The sequence below is a fragment of the Aulonocara sp. 'chitande type north' Nkhata Bay genome, linkage group LG3, assembly GCF_057382095.1.
Source record: "Aulonocara sp. 'chitande type north' Nkhata Bay isolate Kocher_YH1m ecotype deep benthic linkage group LG3, A_spYH_male_GT1.1, whole genome shotgun sequence".
Classification (NCBI taxonomy): Eukaryota; Metazoa; Chordata; class Actinopteri; order Cichliformes; family Cichlidae; genus Aulonocara; species Aulonocara sp. 'chitande type north' Nkhata Bay.
In genome coordinates this window covers 74,186,957-74,208,623 of record NC_141346.1, presented here as the reverse complement: position 1 = coordinate 74,208,623, position 21,667 = coordinate 74,186,957, and the positions used below count along the sequence as shown (strand labels likewise).

Here is a 21,667-nt window from a genome sequence, read left to right as displayed (position 1 = left end):
TAGACTGTCTGTAATTGTTATTGCTGATTGTCAATAAAGTTGTTTTTTATAAGTTATGTTGTAAAGGAAGCTTGTGGCGAGGGAGGAGGGGCGACTAAAAGCAGGTTCATATAGTGGGAAAGTCCTCAGGTCATGTGAGGATATTTACTGATGCGTCAACACTGTCAGATAAAAGAACGGCTGCTGCATTTGTTCTCCCACAAATAAGTTTGGTGATGAGTAAAAGAATTACAGATGATGTGGCAGTTTATACTGGGAGCTGGTAGTGATGTTACTGGCTTGAACTGGGTGGAGGACGCACTAATATGGAGGTATGTGGTTTGCTGGGACTCTAGCAGCGTGCTAGTGAGTACAGGTGATATGTCTTCAGACTCTAGGCAACATATTGTTTTTGATATACTTCATTTACTGTATAGAATCAAACACAGAGGGATAGAAGTGGATTTCTTATGGCTCCCTGTGAATATCGGTGTTGATGCAATGAACAGGACGATAAGTTTAAAAAGGTGCAGCAAGAAGAAGTCGTGCAGGTTTGACTATAAAATACAGTGAAAGTGAGGTGAAGAGTATAATGAAGGTAAAGATGAAGGACGAGTGGCAGGCACACTGGGACAGAGACGGGAAAGGCAGATATTATTATACAGAAAACAGTCGTGTAGAAGAAGCTGCAGCAGAGACCAGGATGGAATCTGGAGAGTCAGAGTTGGTCACACAGGCTTGAATAGCACACTTAAAAAGGTAAACATGACACAGGAAGTGTGACTTCTGTGGACCAGAGGAGACGTTTGACGGGTTGTTAGCGTCGTCAGGATGCTGGATGGAAACGCTGTGCCTGATAGGATGATTACAGGCTGGACTTTGTCTTCCTGTTACAGATGGATCCAGGCCCTGGATGACTGCTGGACACACATGACCCACACTAGGCTGCCTTCATCCATCCTTTCCTCCTTCACTGAGACTCAGAGTCAGCATGTATGTATTTATCAGGGATTTGAATCCTTTCATTACAGAGTGAAGTTAAAGTAGACGTGTGAACACACTAATAAACACAAAGGGACACAACTACTACTCCATGATGGAAAGCTGAAGTATTACACAGCTTTATGAACCTCCTGTTATCCTGGTAGACGAGTACAGCAATAAATCTTTTACTTGAACATCTTCTGGCTCCAATAAGCTTTGAAATGTGACCATGAAGTTAGAGACACACTGACTGAAACCCACAGCTGTGACTGTGGATCACATCCACACACAGTGTAGCTGCTGTCTCTGTGTGAGCCTTTGCACTGCTGCTCGCAGCACCGTTATATCACTCAGCGCTCGCTGCTGTTATTGAATCCACTTTTTACTGTCCGTGCAATCAAGCTCCTCTGCAGAGCTAGAAAATATCTTCGAACCAGTTTATGTGTTAGGGGATCCTTTGCAGCTGTGACTGTTGCCTCTGTTTTTGTCCTTTGGTTCCTGGGAGCCTTTTACATTTCCATCAGCAACAAATATCTGAACAGGCTTTATTGTAGGAAATACAGGATTAAATAGTTGTCATTATTTATTAGATGTTGTTAAAGATGATCCGATGCTTGTTTAGTTTAATGCTGTGGCTTCAGTCAGCATCACTGTGCTGTATAGTTTTATTTTTCTGATCCTTCTGTTAAAGTTGCTGAATAAAAGCTGGTTGGTCTGCACCTCACCGCTGCCTCGAGCCTCCTTCTTTAAAGCAGCAGAGGCTCTTCATTCAGGTATCACAGCTCGAGTTGTTCTGCAGGAGACCCAGAGTACTGTCCTTGGTCCATAATGACATTAATCCTCAAAAATAGTTCTGGCATAATAATTGTGCACACAGTGTAAAACTGAAGAAGCTTCTCAGATGAAATGTCTTCAAGAAACTTAAAAAAGTCCAGACACTTTTGTTTCTGAGCTTCTTAATTCAATTCAATTTTATTTATATAAATCACAACAACAGTCGCCTCAAGGCGCTTTATATTGTACAGTAGATCGCACAATTATAGATACAGAGAAAAACCCAACAATCATATGACCCCCTATGAGCAGCACTTTGGCGACAGTGGGAAGGAAAGACTCCCTTTTAACAGGAAGAAACCTCCAGCAGAACCAGGCTCAGGGAGGGGCGGGGCCATCTGCTGTGATTGGTTTGGGTGAGAGAAGGAAGACAGGATAAAGACATGCTGTGGAAGAGAGACAGATGAACCGCTGAGTGTTGTCCCGTCGAGGTGGCTCTTCTATGTTGTGCATTTATGGCACCAAACCACAAATGCAAAGGAAGAAAGGGTCGAGGCTGATTGGTGTATGTGCCCATGAGTATGAGTGTACACGGGTGTTTCTCTGTGTTAGTGACAGTCTGACAGAAGGCTGCATCCCTCAGCCTCATGTGGGCTGTGTAGCCCCTTTACCACTGCAGTGAGAGCTCAGACCTGTTTCTGGTGGGTGGTGGACTCCTCCAGGGCTTCCCCTGATTCCCCTTCTGCCACAGAAGACTGTGGCCTCAGAAACTCATATCTGCTTTTTGCAAATGAAGCGAACCTGTTGGCTTCATCAGCAGGGGCGGATCTAGAAGGGTGGCATGGGGTGGCAAGTGCCACCCTAAAATGATCCCTTGCCACCCCAAGTGCCACCCCAGTTTTGCATATGACAGTGTTGTTTATTAAAATAAGTTTAACAGTTTGAGCGTAGTTACAGTCAGCAGTGAATATAAATGCTAGAACTGGATATATTCCATAGTGTCCCCCCCTCCACATTAACAAATGGTTCAGCCCATAGCAGGACCGGCTTTCTTCTTGTTTACAGCAGCAAGCGATGCTTATGATTGTGCCAGAGCACATTTTGAACAACACCATGGGAATTTCTGATTTTACACAGGTGGGTGGATGTTACACTGTGGAAATGAAGGAAGGTGAGTGCTATTTTAAATGGTTGTAGAAAATGAAAAAACAGCAGGTGTATTGGCTGCATTTTTAGATAAATAGTTGTATCTGTTTACAAAATGTACAATTTATATTTGCATTTCAAGTTATAAACATTTACCCAACACGTCTGTGGTTTTTTTACAGTAAAAAATACTGCTAGGATTTTAGGTTCTTTGTGTGATTTCAGATCAGTAATAGTTACATTAATAGTAATAGTAATACTAATGCAGTATGTCAGTGAAAAAACAACTAAATTCAGTTGAGCTGAAAAGATACCAAACAAAGCAAGAGGAGGAAAAAATAAAATGAAACAATCTGAGGGTGAAATACAAACGTAAACTCAAAGGAGTCACAAATGTCCGGTTGTATTTCAGACCTCAGAGGGTGAATCCAACAAATCATGAAAAATGAGGTTTACATGTTTGTTCATGACAGTGCAGATTTCTGACATTTTGTGTCATTTAAGCTGCAACAATGTGACTGTTTTCTAACAAAAACAGTGAAACTTAAGTTAGACTTGTGTTTGTAAATGAAGCGCCCCATGTTGTGTAGCTTTCTGGAGTTTATACTTATTGGGCTACATATGTATTTAATATACAGGCTGTACAGTACATAACATCAAAACTCACATGTTTCATGTAACTAAAGTGTGTAATCATGTGGGTACAGACAATAATTAAGTTATAGACTATATTTATATGAAAAACGTGCATACTTACTGCATTTGAATCATTTTAACCACATGTAACCACCTGCATATGTGTTTGGGGGGAAAAGGCTTTGATTTTGCCACCCTAAGAAAATTTCTCTAGAGCCGCCCCTGACCATTTCACAGGATTTGCATTTAAAGATGCAACAAGACTAAAATGGTTAGGGTCAGGAGGTCAAAGGTCAGAGCTCCTGTGGGTCTGAGGGCGGCCTCACGCTGGAGAAGGATGAAGGAGTCTGACCTGAGCCAGTGTTTGACATGAACACATCAGCACTGCTGTCAGTGAGCCTAACGACAGCCGTTAGCATCATTTCAGTGTTTCAGTCATAAAAACACTTCCTGTCTCTGTGGTGGTTACAGTGACATCATGCAGTTTGTGCTTTGACCTCCAGAGGGCGACAAATCAGCACAGACAGAGAGCTCCATTCAAACTTTGCTGCCATCAGGAATAATTCTTCAAATATAATCATCAGTGTTTGAGCAGTTATGATATCAGGGACAATCTAGACATGTGTGACAATACTGAACATGTCACATGACACACCTCAAACATCATGTGATCCACTCTCAGTCTGCACTTTCATTCATGACTTCAACAGGTTGAAATGAGCTTTGAAGAAACATTCAGTGAAATAAATCTTTCATGGATTCATGTGAGCAGCAGATGAACTTTGTACCAACAACATCTTCAATAACAGAGTCTGAATGAAGCTCAGGTGTTGATGCTGCTCCCTGATTGGACGCTTGCTTTCAGCTCTGCTCTCAGTCTTTACTGCACAGGTGAAGGTAGAAAGTGTGACTGGATCTATAGACTGGAAACAGAGAAACATGCTGAACATTTGAAGCTTTGCAGCAGAAATGTTCATGTTACAAATACAGCAGAGCTGATCTGGGATCAGTGTGTTCACACCTGCAGCTACAACAAGGTTTCATGTCTCCACACGTCAGCATGTGAACTTTACTCTGACTCAGTCTGAGCAGTCAGACGGCATATTTTTAAAGTTAACACATCAGCACACACAGAGCTGAGCCCCTCCCACCTGTGCTGAGTTTCAGGTGGAGCCCCGCCTCCTTCCAGGAAGCAGCTCACCTGTGTGTCCGTGTTTAGTGTCCAGGTGTGGAGTGGAGCTTGTTGTTGGTGTGTGAAGAAACTGTAAGTTTGCTTTGTTTCCTCCTTTAACAGTTTGTCTTTAGGAACTTTACTGTTTGTTCAGCTCGTGTTTGATTTCTTCACACAACAAACTGTGTGTGTTTGTATTTCCGGTCTCTCCATTAAAGTCAGTGTGTAATGTTTCCTGGCTAACATCAGCTGTGTGCAGCTTAGTTCAGCACAAATCTGCCGCTCCATAGTTCACGGTAACGGACTCACAGCTGGACCAACGAGGCCGAGTGTGTCCGCCACTCTGAGCTACGTTCGTGTTTGTGTACTTGTAGTTTGTACTTTGAGTTCACTCAGAGCCCACAGAGGACGCAGCGTACGTGATGACGTCACAGCCCTTTACCTCCTTTATTGTCACTGTGATTAATATTTACACAGGAGACACCTGCAGAGCTCTGACGCTGAGCTAGCACACAGCATGCTAACACTAAGCTAACACTAAGCTAACCTAGAACCCAGAGTGAGGTTAAAGCTGAGTAAACACTGACCCCAGACCAGCACCGTGATAAAGTGAGCTGCTGCTGCTGAACTTGAACAGGTAACAAAGTGATGAGCAGTCAGGCTGCAGGTTTCTACCTGTTCATGTTTCTACAGTAGAATCACTTTGAAGTGTCTTTGTGCTGTTTCATCTTTGATTTGTGTTCATAAACACTCAGAGAAACATCACGTGACCTCATCAGGATCTGTGTTGGTGTGTGGGGCTGTACCTCAGCTTTATGTTGTTACATGCTCATTTGTTCATTTTACACAGTAACATCAAAGTAATGTTATGAGGAGTAATGAAGTAACGTACTCCATTACTTTTAATCAAAGTGTTCTGTGTAATATGTGTAATAATGACTGTTTTGAGTAATGACCAACACTGATCACAACAAAGAGGAAATGCCTCCAACATGCACAAACATTTGAGCCACAACATGCAGTTAATGTGCACAAATGTCTTTGATATGCTGCTCAGTGATGGTGGTGACTGTCAGAGCAGAGCTACTGAGAATCAATAAGTAATATCAATGATGGGATCAGAATCACTAAATTCTTCTCATCCCTGTCAGTATCATACATGTGCTGTATAATGTGATAAATGTAGAGGTGCTGGCTGTTCTCTCACTCTGCTGTTTAGCTGTAAAGGACGCCTCCCTGCCTTTGTCTCATTCATGACCTTTAATAGTCTCTTCTAACATGCAGAGATCTGTATGATCTGTTTCATAGAGTCTAACCAGCCTGTACAGGTAACAACAACAGTCACTGCATCACCGACACACAAACGTCATCTCTGTCAATAACAACATTCATACATGGAATAAAAACACATCAGTGGATCATTGCTGGAGCTGATGTTTGTGCTCCTTGTGCAAAGGCTCTCAGTTTCCTCCTTGAAATAACATCAGTGGTGGGTCAGCGACATGCTTTCTTTCCCTCTCAGGTTTAAATATCTGGGACTCTCCACCGTTTGGTTTTAGAGCTGAAGAAGCTTCTCTGATGAAACGTCTTCCAGAAACTTAAAGACGTCTCTTTTCTCTCCAAGCTCCTTAGATCACATGACCTGGATGACTGAACCTACAGATATATTGACCTGGTTTCATGGTCACATGACAGGTCAGAGGTCAGCGACTGTAACTCAGTTCCTCCTGTTAATGTGAACTCACTGAGTGTTTGTGGTTTACCTCTCAGACTGACTGAAGATGATGATGGAGGAAGAGGAGGACAGAGCAGAGTCTGCAGGGTCCAGCTGTCCGTCTGTGAGGAGTGACCGGTCCAAACCTCTAAATCCAAACTTCAGTGGTGAACCTGGAGCAACGAGGTCAGAGAGCTGAACTCACTGAGTAACAGAAATAATTCTGCACTGACATTATAATCAGTGTTGACTCTGGTTGATTGTCTGACTGTGTTTGTGAGCTGAGAGGAAATGAAAATGAGTTTGTAACAAAAATCAGTTTTGTCCAGTTTTCCTGTAAAAAGCTGAACTCTAATCTAAGAGGATGTTACTGACAGGAAACAGCTGCATTATCTGCAGTCTGTGTGATCACAGCTGCTTCAATCATGTTTGTGTCTGCAGAGGTCAGAGGTCACAGTCTGCAGGGTCCAGCTGTCCGTCTGTGAGGAGCGACTGGTCCAAAGGTGACCCTCCAGCCTTCAGTGGTGAACCTGGAGCAACGAGGTCAGAGAGCTGTGATGACTCCTTTACATGTTTGTGTTTCCTGGATAAATATGACCTGAAACATCCTCAGATTGTTACAAAGATTCATTAAAAAGAAAACAATGAAAGAGAAAAGATCCAAATGTTCGACTTGGTCATTTGCTGTTTGAGGACAGTGATGCTCATATCTGTGGGGAAAGTGTGACCTGAGTGGGTTCATGTTTGTCTTTAAAGAACAGAGCTGCTCTGATTCTCTTTGTGTCTGATCTGTTAAACAGTCTGAGAGGTCACACAGAGACCCAGCAGCTAAAGCCTGGATCATACTGGCTGCTGTTACTCCATCAGGACAACACTGAACCACAGTGGTGTGGATGTAGTGGATAAATCCCACCATACTGATGCTCAGAGTTAACCACAGGGAACAAAACCAGATGTTACCTTCAGATTGTGACCTTTGGAGTGGACGATGCAGATTTCAATAGAGAATAAATGTTGTTGTTTTTCAGCTGTGAAGAAAGAATCTAATTTTCTGAACTGAAGAATTTATGATGCTGGAAACAACATGGAGACTATAACACAACATTTCCACTGTGTTCATAGAATGAATGTAAAACTGTCAGACATTCATTAAATATGCAAAATGTCTACAGAAGCATCAGAGGGTCAGACGTGAAGCACTCAGTGATTTTGATCAAATGACTCATCAGTTATTGATCTGTACTACACTGATCTACCACGTTAGTAAAGCTGGTGTTCTGGTGGTGGAGGGAGACTCGGATCATGTTCTGGTTTTGGAGCAGTGATCTGCTGATGGTTCAGTTTGATGAGCTTCTTCAAAATCATCCCTGACATCACCACTGAAAGGACGTCCATGAAAACAGACTGAAAATTACTGATATGTTCACAATCTGAGAGTTTAAAACTTGACAGACTTGATTCAGATGAAGTTATTTGAGCAGAAACTCCTGGATCTTTATCCTGTGTTGATCTAATCCTTCATGGTTCCTCCACAGAGTGGACCAGCAGAGCTCAGAGGTTCCCAGTGGTCAGTCTGCCCAGCAGCATCAAACACAGCTGGACTCCATATTTATGGTCTGTACATGTACAACAACTACTGTTACATCTGTTCTGTTCACAGTCATCTCCATGCTGCTCTTTGGAGACCAGTGGATCGTCAGTGTGTCCAACATGGATCTGATGTTTGGCTCCATGATTTCAGTCTGATTGGCTCATTCATAAATATTCTGTTCCAGCTGCTGGAGGACAACATCATCACTTTTGTGAAGAACGAGCTGAAGAAGATCCAGAAGGTTCTGAGTCCAGATTACCCAGAATGCTTAGAGAGTCAGAGGAGCAGCAGCAGAGAGGCGTTTGTGAAGATCACAGTGGACTTCCTGAGGAGAATGAAGCAGGAGGAGCTGGCTGACCGTCTGCAGAGCAGTAAGAGGATTTATCTAAAGATTTAAGCTGCTGGATAAATGAACATTTTCCAGAGATGGAAGATGGAGCAACATGTTTTAAAGATTAGTTCTTTTTGGAATTGAGTGTTTATTTTTCTTCTCATTCAGAACTTCAAGCTCCAGTTTGTCATCGTAACCTTAAATCCACCCTGAAGAAGAAGTTCCAGTGTGTGTTTGAGGGCATCGCTAAAGCAGGAAACCCAACCCTCCTGAATCAGATCTACACAGAGCTCTACATCACAGAGGGAGGGACTGCAGAGGTCAATGATGAACATGAGGTCAGACAGATTGAAACAGCATCCAGGAAACCAGACAGACCAGAAACAACCATCAGACAAGAAGACATCTTTAAAGCCTCACCTGGAAGAGATGAACCAATCAGAACAGTGCTGACAAAGGGAGTGGCTGGCATTGGGAAAACAGTCTTAACACAGAAATACAGCCTGGACTGGGCTGAAGACAAAGCCAACCAGGACATCCAGTTCATATTTCCATTCACTTTCAGAGAGCTGAATGTGCTGAAAGAGGAAAAGTTCAGCTTGGTGGGACTTGTTCATCACTTCTTTACTGAAACCAAAGAAGCAGGAATCTGCAGCTTTGAAGACTTCCAGGTTGTGTTCATCTTTGATGGTCTGGATGAGTGTCGACTTCCTCTGGACTTCCACAAAACTACAATCCTAACTGACCCTAGAAAGTCCACCTCAGTGGATGTGCTGCTGATAAACCTCATCAGGGGGAAACTGCTTCCCTCTGCTCGCCTCTGGATAACCACACGACCTGCAGCAGCCAATCAGATCCCTCCTGACTGTGTTGGCATGGTGACAGAGGTCAGAGGGTTCACTGACCCACAGAAGGAGGAGTACTTCAGGAAGAGATTCAGAGATGAGGAGCAGGCCAGCAGGATCATCTCCCACATCAAGACATCACGAAGCCTCCACATCATGTGTCACATCCCAGTCTTCTGCTGGATCACTGCTACAGTTCTGGAGGATGTGCTGGAAACCAGAGAGGGAGGACAGCTGCCCAAGACCCTGACTGAGATGTACATCCACTTCCTGGTGGTTCAGGCCAAAGTGAAGAAGGTCAAGTATGATGGAGGAGCTGAGACAGATCCACACTGGAGTCCTGAGAGCAGGAAGATGATGGAGTCTCTGGGAAAACTGGCTTTTGATCAGCTGCAGAAAGGATACCTGATCTTCTATGAATCAGACCTGACAGAGTGTGGCATCGATATCAGAGCAGCCTCAGTGTACTCAGGAGTGTTCACACAGATCTTTAAAGAGGAGAGCGGACTGTACCAGAACAAGGTGTTCTGCTTCATCCATCTGAGTGTTCAGGAGTTTCTGGCTGCTCTTCATGTCCATCTGACCTTCATCAACTCTGGACTCAATCTGCTGGAACAACAACAAACAACCTCCAAGAAATCTAAATTATTTAACAAACCAAAACTTCAATCTCTCCACCAGAGTGCTGTGAACAAGGCCTTACAGAGTCCAAATGGACACCTGGACTTGTTCCTCCGCTTCCTCCTGGGTCTTTCACTGCAGACCAATCAGACTCTCTTACGAGGTCTGCTGACACAGACAGGAAGTAGCTCACAGACCAATAAGAAAACAGTTCAGCACATCAAGAAGAAGCTCAGTGAGAATCTGTCTGCAGAGAAAAGCATCAATCTGTTCCACTGTCTGAATGAACTGAATGATTGTTCTCTAGTGGAGGAGATCCAACAGTCCCTGAGATCAGGAAGTCTCTCCACAGATGAACTGTCTCCTGCTCAGTGGTCAGCTCTGGTCTTCATCTTACTGTCATCCGAAGAAGATCTGGATGTGTTTGACCTGCAGAAATACTCTGCTTCAGAGGAGGCTCTTCTGAGGCTGCTGCCAGTGGTCAAAGCCTCCAACAAAGCTCTGTGAGTAAATCTGTGATCATGTTTATTTTTAAAATGTTGATTAAAAGTGGTCATAGATTTCTTCTATGACAGATCGATGTCCTAAAACCACGAGCCAGCGTAGTTGTATAGTATAAAAGAAAAAAGGAGAACTTTTGACCACAATATTGTAACTTGAATGAACTTTTGATACAGCCTTTAAACATAAAATTTATGAACAGAATCGGTGACAAAGGGCAGCCCTGGTGGAGCCCATCACCCACCGGACTTATTACTATCCAACGTATTGCCGGCTATGCCAACCAAGCTCTTGCAATGGTTGTAAAAGGATCGAATGGCCATAAAATGTTTCTCAGTTTTATTATTTTCAGTCACATCTGTTTTTGATTATTAACTGAATATTTTAAAATTCAGGCTTTTTATGTTATACAAAACATCATATTTTCTTATGATGTCTTGTATTGATTCTGAAGGAATAGTTTTCATCAGTATCGCAGATACCAGCCTGAATTTTACTTTGTATTGGATCAGAAAGGAAATCAGTGGCATCACACATCACTTACAGCAACTTCAGTACCTCTTCATTTTAATAAACTGGGGGAGGTGAACCAAGATTCAGTATGAGATAAAGAATTATTTTTAACTGTAAGGTTGGAGAAATCTGTTGTTGGAAATTGGAAGAACAGGTCATCTTAAAAATCACTGCATTGTAGTTTTATTCAGGCCCCTTCAATCTGTGATCGCTGTTGCTTTGCATTGTAAATGCTACTATTACAAAAGTCACAAATATTAGTGTATGTGTGTGTTGTTGGGTAATAAACCAAAAGAACAGAATCTACCAGCACCTCACTGATTTCTGCTTAAAAACAACAAAAAAGCAATAAAGCTCTGATTTGTTTGGTTGATCTTGTCTCCCTTCCACCTTGATTTCAGACTGAGTGGCTGTAACCTGTCAGACAGAAGCTGTGAAGCTCTGTCCTCAGTCCTGAGCTCCCAGTCCTCCCATCTGACAGAGCTGGACCTGGGTAACAACAACCTGCAGGATTCAGGAGTGAAGCTTCTGTCTGCTGGGATGAAGAGTCAATACTGCAAACTGGAAACGCTGAGGTCAGATCAAGCGATATCGATTTTTTTTTTCATCAATTAACATCATTTAATCAATTTCATTTGGAAAAAATTAACATTGTGTGTATGTTTTGTTTTTTTAATGAATCCATGCAAGTCACAGTAAACTGCCACATTTGACTTTTGTAACATGAGGCAATAAGGATTCCAGCATGTCCTGGAAACATACATGCCAACCCTCCCGATTTTTCCGGGAGAATCCTGAATTTCAGTGCCCCTCCCGAAAATCTCCCGGAGCCACCATTCTCCTGGAATTCTCCTGATTTTCCACCAGGAAAACAAAATAGAAAAACCATATCCCAGAATTCATAGCGTGGCCCAGCCAATTCCAGTTTCCAACAATGGCTGCAGCTACTTAGTTTTAATATTGCTCTTATTACTCTTTCTGGGTCACAAAATAAACTTTTAACATATTTTCAGGCGAGAATGTCGTATGTTTTGTTTTTTTAATGAATCCATGCAAGTCACAGTAAACTGCCACATTTGTCTTTTGTAACATGAGGCAATAAGGATTCCAGCATGTCCTGAAACAGTGTTGAAGTATTGTAAATGTAGTAGCTCCTCATGGCACCATGAATATACTTTAACACAAGTGTTTCATGTCTTCTTGTCATCCTTTCTTCAGACTGAGTGGCTGTAACCTGTCAGACAGAAGCTGTGAAGCTCTGTCCTCAGTCCTGAGCTCCCAGTCCTCCCGTCTGACAGAGCTGGATCTGGGTAACAACAACCTGCAGGATTCAGGACTGAAGCTTCTGTTTTCTGCAGTGGAGAGTCCAAAGTGTACACTTGGGATTCTCAGGTCAGGATTCAGTCTTTTCTGATGATGATTTTAAAACCTGAGTCAGGTCGATAAATGGCTTACTCATTTACAACAGACATGATTTGTTAAATCACCTTATATATGTGTGCTTAAGTTTTGTGCTGCTCTGATTTATTGTCCGTGCTGTCTTTCAGTTCAGCTTTGTCGAGTCTCTGGTAGGATTTCTTTTACATGACCTGTGTAAAAACAAAACAGGAAACATATTAAGCTGAAGTAAGATGCACAATTTGAAAAATGGGGCACAAAAAATGTTGCTGCTTTCTGGAAAGTGCGTCTAAGAAGACCCAATGGAGAAAGTGAAGAGAAAAATCAAAGATTAAGAAGAAGAAAATGGCAGAGGCAGTTTCTTTTGGAATGCCTGCAGATGGGGCGAGACTCTAGAAACAGGGATGATTGGAGAAAATGTAAAGAGGCCAGGAGATGAATACTCTGGTGTTCTGGGGATAGTTCAAGGTTCAAGGCTCTTTATTTGTCACATGCATAGTTATACAAGTATAACACACAGTGAAATGTAGCCTGACACGCTCCTCGACATGTGCAAAAATTGGGGGGGGGGGGGGGGGGGGTGTAGAGGAAGAACATTATATATATATATATATATATATATATATATATATATATATAAACACCCAGCACGCCCCTGCGGGCGGTTTATCCTTCAAGCTCGGGTCCTCTACCAGAGGCCTGGGAGCTTGAGGGTCCTGCGCAGTATCTTAGCTGTTCCCAGGACTGCACTCTTCTGGACAGAGATCTCCGATGTTGTTCCCGGGATCTGCTGGAGCCACTTGCCTAGCTTGGGAGTCACCGCACCTAGTGCTCCGATTACCACGGGGACCACCGTTACCTTCACCCTCCACATCCTCTCGAGCTATTTCTCTGAGCCCTTGGTATTTCTCCAGCTTCTCGTGTTCCTTCTTCCTGATATTGCTGTCATTCGGAACCACTACATCGATCACTACGGCCGTCTTCTTCTGTTTGTCTACCACCACTATGTCCGGTTGGTTAGCCACCACCATTTTGTCCGTCTGTATCTGGAAGTCCCACAGGATCTTAGCTCGGTCATTCTCCACCACCCTTGGGGGCATCTCCCATTTTGACCTCGGGACTTCCAGGTTATACTCGGCACAGATGTTCTAGTCCGGCATCTCCTGGTGTAGGTGTCCTGAAGCGGGGGGAGAGCAATCCTGCAGCAGCGTTCTGCTGTACGGATCACTCTCTGGAGAGCTTTTTGGTCCTTCACACAGCTGTTCCCGAACCACGATGTCATGTTCTCTGTGAGGATGCTCTCCACAGCGCCTGTATAGAAAATCCTGAGGATCTTTGGAGAGACCCTGAACTTCCTCAGTTGTCGTAGGTGATACAGGCGCTGCCTAGCCTTTTTGGTCTGGACCTGAATGTGGGCATCCCATGTCAGGTCTGAGGAGATGTGGACACCAAGATACTTGAAGGACTGCACCCTCTCCACTGGAGCTCCATTGATGATAATGGGCTTGTAGTCTCTGTGCTGACCCCTTCTGAAGTCCACCACCAGCTCCTTTGTCTTGCTGACGTTCAGCTGGAGGTGGTTGTCCTGGCACCACGATGCCAGATTCTTCACTTCATCCATGTAGGCCGCCTCATCGTTGTTGGAGATGGCACCCAACACCACTGTGTCGTCAGCAAACTTCACAATGGTGTTGGAGCCATGGGTGGCCACACAGTCTGAAGTGTAGAGGGAGTAGAGCAGTGGCGAGAGGACACATCCCTGAGGTGCTCCTGTGTTGATGGTGATGCTGTTGGAGAAGCACCTGCCCACCCTCACCACCTGAGTTCTGCCAGTGAGGAAGTCCAACACCCATGCACACAGACGGCTGTTAAGTCCCAGATCCCTGAGCTTTGTGAACAGTCTGCAGGGCACTATTGTGTTAAACGCTGAACTGTAATCAACAAACAGCATTCACACATAGTTACCCTGTTTCTTGTCCACGTGGCTGAGAGTGGTGTGTAGGACGTGGGCGATGGCATTGTAACTCCCTCCAAGTTGAAAAACGAACACAAGGCGTTCTTGATTTACTGGCATTTATTGCACACGGGCGCCACCAACGATGCCACCAGAGATGCTGTAACGATGCCGTGAGAACTGTACAACAACATAAAATAATCAATTTCCACCGTACATTGTTCTCATAGAGAATAAACAATAAAGTACATTATTAAACAACATAAATGCTCACAATTTGACCTTTACAAAATGCTAACATATACACGTGGTTACCATAAATTCGCTCGCTCTATCACAAACAAACATCTTATTTTCTATCACAACATATACAAATTGCATACCTCATTGGCCGCATTAACTTGCAGGGGTTAATGAAAACGCTTCTTGTAGTGTCACTCTTTCCCATAGTCGGACACTCCGTTGCATGCGTCTACATGTCTCTACCACCACCAGACAGAGACGAAAGCATGCTGCGCTCTACCGAGTGTAGCGTGTACCAGAATATACCGTCGACCTCAAACAACAGACTAAACATTGGTTCCACCCCGGAAACATTCTGTAAACCCTTTTTAAATGTATTTCCAACCAACAACATACATTACATCACACACATATATTAACAATAAAGTATTTCACTTATTCATTGTAACTTGAACCATAAAATTGTCTTAAATTGCATAAGTGCTGCTGACGGCAGCCACAGGCATCCTCTGTGGATCTGTTGGATCTGTAGGCGAACTGCAGCGGATCTGTGGTGTCTGGGATGGAGGAGGAGATGATGTTCTTCAGCAGCCTCTCAAACACCTTCATTACTACCGAGGTCAGTGCAACTGGCCGGTAATCGTTCAGGGATGAGGGTTTGCTGTTCTTGGGCACAGGGATGATGGTGGATCTTTTGAAGCATGTGGGGACCACAGACTTCACCAGGGACACGTTGAAGATGTAAGTGAACACACCTGCTAGCTGGTCAGCACAGCAGCGCAGCAGACGGCCGGTGATGCCGTCTGGCCCCGCCGCTTTCCTTGTGTTCACTCTCCTCAGTGCCGCTCGGACGTCATGCTCCGCGATGCTGGTCACCGGTCTCTCGCTGATGACGTCACTGTCCTCGGTAGTCAGGCGGTAGATAGCATTAGCCGCCTGGCTAACCTCGAAACGGGCGTAGAACCGATTCAGCTCGTTGGTGAATGCAGAGTCAGCGTTGATCGGCGCAGTGTCCCTGGCTTTGTAGTCCGTAATGGTGCATAGTCCGTGCCACATACTCCCTGGTGGAAGCGGGACTCCACACGTTCCCGGTACCGGCGTTTGGCATCTCTCACCGCGCGCCGCACGCCGTATGAGGCCGCTTTGTAGGCGCTCATATCGCCAGTGGCGAGACCCGCGTTCTAGGAGGCGGTCCTGGCGTTTACTGCAGTGCGGATCGATCTGTCCATCCACGGTTTCTGGTTTGGGAATGTGGTGACTCTCACAGTGGGGATAATCTCCTCCGCTAGCATATTGACGAAGCATACTGCTACTTCCGTAAACTCGTTGATGTCGACTGCGCATGCTCTGAACATGTCCCAGTCGACGTCGTTGAGTGCGTCCTGTAGCGTAGCTTCTGATTGGGCAGTCCACCGTTTCACCTCCCTCGTGGTCACGTCTTCCCTCCGTATGCTTTGTTTATACTGGGGAATGAGGAAGATGGCGTTGTGGTCAGACTTCCCAAAAGCCGGGTGTGAGACAGCTTTGTAGCCCTGCTTGTATGGCGTGTAGCAGTGATCCAAAATCCGATCCCCTCTCCTTGGACACGAGACATGCTGGTAAAAGTTTGGCATGACTTGTCTGAGGTTCGCTTTGTTAAAGTCTCCTGCTACAATGAGGGCTGCGCTCGGGTCCTTGTTTTGAAGCGAGCTTAGCACATCATGTAATTCGGACAAAGCCATACCTGTGTCCGCTTGGAGTGGGATGTAGACCACCGTGGCGATGACTGAGGTGAACTCACGGGGCAGATAGAAAGGGCGGCACTTAATGCTCAGGAACTCCAGATGTGGCGAGCAGCCGCTGGAGAGAGTAGAAATGCTCCTGGCATCACACCACTTTCTGTTTACCATGAAACACACTCCTCCACCTTTGGTTTTGTTCGATTCTGCCGTTCTGTCCGCGCGGAGCACAAAGAATGAATCCGACAGAGTTACGGCCTGGTCCGGCACGGTGGGGGTCAGCCATGTCTCCGTGAAGCACAGAATGTTGCAGTCCCTCATGTCACGTTGGAAGGTGACCCTTGCTCTTAGGTCATCGAGCTTGTTCTCCATGGATTGTACATTGGCCAGTAGGATACTGGGCAGTGGTGCGCGATGCGCCTGCTGTCTCAGTCTGTTCCTAATACCAGCGCGTTTTCCCCGGCGCTTCTTTGTTCTGCGCCTCGGATGAGCGGCCCGTCCTTTGTTGTTCTCCGCGCCGCGTAGAATCTCTGGCGGCCAGGAAGGGTCAGGTTTAAAAGTGTCCAAGATTAGATGTGCAACCTTGGCACCGATGTTTACAAGTGATCCGCTGTCGTATACTATAAGACTAGAGGATTTTGGGATGTAAACCAGAGCAAAAAATAAGTAAAAAACAAGAAAAGTGGATAAGTGGGAGTGAGAGGGAGAGATGCCAGTAAATGATTTCAAGGATAAATTTCAGAAAATCAGAGCTAAGAAACCAAAGCAAGTGGGGAACTAAAAACATGTGGACAGACTCATAATTAGGCCAAAGACACATTAAAGCAATTATTACAGGTTTAGAAACAGGGATGGATATGAAGGAGCTTAGCATGAATTTGCATTGAGGAAAGAATAGCAACGAGCATCAGAGGAAACAGTTAGGAAAACTAAGAGGATGTACTGGCAGGAATACTGCAGTACTTTAGGAAGAACTACACCAGTTAAGAATGTGTGGAGTACTGTTAAGAACATGAATGCAGACAGGAAACAACAGCAGTTTTTGTAAAGTAAATTCAAACTCCTTCATTAAATGCAGCTGGTTGAGTGAAAACAATGGAGAATGATTGTGTTACGTTGTTTATTCTCTATAGAAATGGAGCAGCAGGAGTGCATGCATAGCTGGACGTGGGCTGTATATACATGCGTGTATCTGTGTTGTCTGTGAGCAGAGAAAACAAAGCGCTGGAAATGTCCAGTGTATCATAAGCCAGCCAGTCCTGTTACTGCAATTCACTTCTTCACCAGAAAGTGTCACCATCAGGCTTCAACAGCAGTTTCCAGTATTAATAGTGTTAATGAGCTACAGGTAGTATGGATGGGAAAATGTAGAGATGCTGGGCAAACAATATGATCAAATCCACAGTGGGAATAATTGAAGTGATGACGGCAGGTGTAGAGAACAAAAATGAATCATATTGAAATGTTAAATCAGGAAAATCCTGGAGAAGAGGGTAGTTCTAATGTTCAGTTTGTAATGTTGAATTCAACACAGCTCTTAAATGCATAAAAATGACTTCACCTGACGTCAGACTGAGCAATCGGATTAGCTACTGATATTGATTTAACCCTTTAAGACCTACCATAGAACCAAGTCCGCCAGAGCTTATATTATATTTTTACATGCTGTAGAGCCATTTTTGGGAGCATTTCAAGTTACTATACATCAATACAACCATTACAGACTAAATTTTAATAATATGTATGTATTAAGTACATAGTAATTACATAAATTGCAAAAAAGTGCAATAAACTACAAAAAAATTGAAAATCGTTTTTGTTTTTTTAACATATATTTCTAGTTAGAAAAATTTAAGAGGCTTATCCCTCAAAACTGTAAATACAAAAAAGTTGCACAAAATAGTTTCCCACCACAGGAAATTTATTTTGAGTGCCTTCATAGTTTTATTTTTGAAATACACCAATTTTTATATACTGCAGGAAAAACAAAAATGAATATTATACTGCAAATTTGCAAAATAACAGCATATGCATCAAAATAAACTATTTCCAGCAGTGCAATATGAGTCCTAAGCATATGTGGAAGGAAACTGTAACCTAGGACAAGCTGATGGCATAAGATGTAAGTACAACTCCTCAGGTTTCATATGCAAAAAAAATTATTGCGCTAGCTCACGTGGTTACAGTGCTACCGGGATTTAAAAATAGTTGCACAAAACGGAGTGTGCCCACTCTGACCAGTTTTAAAGGGTTAAAGCAAGAAAATATGGTATTAGCATTAGCTGCCAATTCCTATTCACCTAAAATTAGCATTACCTGCTAATGGCAGTCTACTTAGCATTAACTCTTCACTAATGTAATGCTAATTCACATCAAATTATCTTTAGCTTTAGCATTAGCGGCTAGCTTCAGCCTACCTAGCACTAGCTGCTCACATTGTTAAAAGGGAAGAGAAAACGATATTAGCATTAGCTTGTAATAATTATTCACCCCTAATTAGAATTAGCCACTAATGGCAGCATACTTAGCATTAACTCCTCACATCGTCATAATACAAATGATACTAACTTGCATTAAATTAGACTGCTGTTATTAGCTAATGCTATTTAGCAGTAGCTGCTCACATTGCTATAAAGCAAAGGAAAACGATATGAGCATTAGGTTCTAATGCGTATTTGCCTTAAATTAGACGTAGGTGGGCAGCACGGTGGCACGATGGTTAGCACTGTTGCCGCACAGCAAGAAGGTCCTGAGTTCAATTCCACCATCAGGCCGGGGTCTTTCTGTGTGGAGTTTGCATGTTCTCCCCGTGTTTGCGTGGGTTCCCTCCGGGTACTCCGGCTTCCTCCCACCGTCCAAAGACATGCAGCTTGTGGGGATAGGTTAATTGGATAATCCAAATTGCCACTAGGTGTGAATGTGCGAGTGAATGTGAGTGTGAATGGTTGTCTGTCCCTGTGTGTTAGCCCTGCGACAGACTGGCGACCTGTCCAGGGTGTACCCCGCCTTTCGCCCTATGACAGCTGGGATAGGCTCCAGCGCCCCCCGCGACCCTGAAAAGGATAAGCGGAAGCGAATGGATGGATGGATGGATGGATAGACGTAGGTGCTAATGGCGGCCTACTTAGCATTAGCAGCTCAGATGTTGTAATGCTAGGGAAAAGAGTGTTAGCATTAGCCGTTCACAATGTTATAAAGTTAAGGGAAATAGTGTTAGCATTAGCTACTCACATTGTTAAAAGGTGTTAGCATTAGTGCATAATGCTAATTCACATCAAATTAGCATTAGTTAATAACGACAGCCTATTTAGCATTAGCAGATAATGTCGACCTTGGCCCACTGGAAAAGTTCAGAACTAAAGATTTAGGAGTGTTTCTCGATAGCTCTTTCTCGTTTGAGAAACAAATAAATTCTGTTATTAAAACCAGCTGTAAGGTTTATATTGTTGATTGTCATTTATGCTTAGAAATATTTACTCATATATGCTTAGAGTTGTATAATCGATTGCATGATGATAGAGGTTTGATCCTTAGTAGTCTGTAAAGACTCTGTGTGCCTTCCAGAGTGCTCTGGCATGCACACACCACTTGGGGCCATGAGAGAGGTCGTACCCTCTCTTACTGATTTATGGTGTAGGACAGGGGTCTCAAACTCAATTTAGCTGGGGGCCGCTGCAGGCAGAGTCTGGGTGAGGCTGGGCCGCATTAGGTTTTCCACAAGAAAGGCATGGTTAAAAAATTCCAATCTTCTCAAATCTCTTTATTTTTATTTTTTAACACAAAATATGAAAAATGAATAAACAAATTAAGAATTAATAAGAAAATAAATCAATCTGTAATACATAAATAAAATAATAATAAGATATTTTTAGTCAGTGAACTTGTGTTTTTTTCAGTCTTCTATATCTGCTGTGTTTAGATTGAAATTCTGTATTAACAGTTCTATAACCTTCTTCTGAACATGAATGGAACACTGTAGAAAATGAACTGTTCTTCTGAACATGGCTTCTCTTGCCTACTCCTTGCTGCTAGAGACCTGGCAGCGTTTCCTCTCGCATAGCCGAGCCAGATTTGGCCTGAGGGAGGAAGCAGTTGCGATCCTCAGTATGTCTTGAAGATGATCATCCGTAAGTCTGGACCTGTACTTGGACTTATTGAAGTTCAAAGTGGAGAAGAGCTTTTGGCACAAGTATGTGCTACCAAAAAGGCACATGGTCCACTTGAACATTCGGGAAAGCCGAGGGAAACTAGGGCTCAATTCTCTCAAAAATTGTCCAAGCTTGTCTGCTTTTCCACTCACCTCCCTGAACTTTGCTTTGAGTTCAGAGTTGCACTGCAGCTCAATGAGCTCCATTTGAAGCACAGAAGGGGCATCTTGCACATCAAAGGAGAAGGGGTCCGCAAAAATGTGAAAGGTGGCTCTGTGTGTCTTGAAGTCAGCAAATCTGTGATCAAATTCCTCCTGTAGCCTCAAAATGACATCAACATACTCGTCAGCACTGAATGGTGTGCCTGCATCCACGAGTGCCTTGCATGCTGGGAAATGGCAAAGGTTTGTCTGAGAGAGCTGAGCTTTCCAGAGCGCCAGTTTTGTGGAGAATGCTCTCACGTTGTCATAGGCAGCACTGACAAGTTGCCCCTGGCCTTGTAACGTCTTGTTCAGTACATTAAGCTCATGTGTCATATCAACAAGAAAAGCTGAGTCCATGAGCCATTTGGGATCAGTTAGCACAGGAACACTAACTCCATCCTTCTCCATGAAGGCTTCACTTCTGCTCTCAACTCAAAAAGTCTCTTTAATACATTTCCCCTGCTGAGCCAACGTACCTCAGTGAAGTCGAGCACATCCCCATATTCTGACTCCATTTCCTCTAAAAAAGCACAGAACCTTCGGTGCTTTAAGCCCCTGGATCTGATTTGGTTGATGCATTTCACAACAATAGACACCACATTGTCAAACTTCAGGCATTTGCTGCAAAGGACCTGCTGATGGATGATGCAGTGCAGAGCAATGGCCTCCTCCACGCCTTCCTCTTCCAGTTTGTTTTGTGCCACCAGTCCATGTTTCCTCCCTGTCATTGATGGCGCTCCATCTGTTGTTATTCCAACAAACCTCTTCCATGGCAAACCAACATTCTCAATGGCATCACACAGCTTGTAAATATCTGCTGAGCGGTGGTCTGGCCATGCATTGGAATTACTGTGAGCAGCTCCTCCATCACTTCAAAACTGTCATCAACACCACGGACATACATTGGGAGCTGGGCAGTGTCGGTGATGTCTGTGGTCTCATCAAGAGCGACTGAGTATACACTGAAACATTTGGCTTTCTCACACAGTTGGTCATAAATGTCACTTGACAGGTCAGAAATGCGATCTGCTGCGGTGTTGGCAGAAAGGCTGATGTTGCTAAACTGACCTTTCTTTCCCGGACAGACTATATTTGCAGCCTGCAATATGCACTTTTAGACAAATGCACCTTCTGTGAATGGCTTCCCTGCTTTAGCAATCATCTCACTAACCACGTGGCTCCGACTGCTGCATTATT

General features: G+C 43.9%; 3 protein-coding genes across 3 annotated transcripts in view; 1 reads left to right on the top strand and 2 right to left on the bottom strand.

Moving 5' to 3' along the window:
* LOC147337001 (protein NLRC3-like) overlaps window positions 1-21,667 on the bottom strand; it is a 618,167-nt gene that overhangs the window by 334,612 nt on the left and 261,888 nt on the right. The gene's annotated exons all lie outside the window — the stretch shown is intronic.
* LOC147337008 (protein NLRC3-like) overlaps window positions 6,472-21,667 on the top strand; it is an 18,807-nt gene continuing 3,611 nt past the window's right edge. The window contains exons 1-7 of the mRNA XM_086287180.1: window positions 6,472-6,590; window positions 6,846-6,947; window positions 7,940-8,018; window positions 8,180-8,366; window positions 8,495-10,295; window positions 11,208-11,381; window positions 12,025-12,198. Of these exons, the coding sequence (XP_086143306.1) occupies window positions 6,472-6,590; window positions 6,846-6,947; window positions 7,940-8,018; window positions 8,180-8,366; window positions 8,495-10,295; window positions 11,208-11,381; window positions 12,025-12,198 (2,636 nt within the window). The remainder of the gene's footprint in view (window positions 6,591-6,845; window positions 6,948-7,939; window positions 8,019-8,179; window positions 8,367-8,494; window positions 10,296-11,207; window positions 11,382-12,024; window positions 12,199-21,667) is intronic.
* LOC147337009 (uncharacterized) lies at window positions 15,583-16,293 on the bottom strand. Its single transcript, XM_086265818.1, has one exon. It carries the CDS (start codon window positions 16,288-16,290, stop codon window positions 15,583-15,585), a length of 708 nt encoding a protein of 235 aa, XP_086121944.1. The 5' UTR covers window positions 16,291-16,293.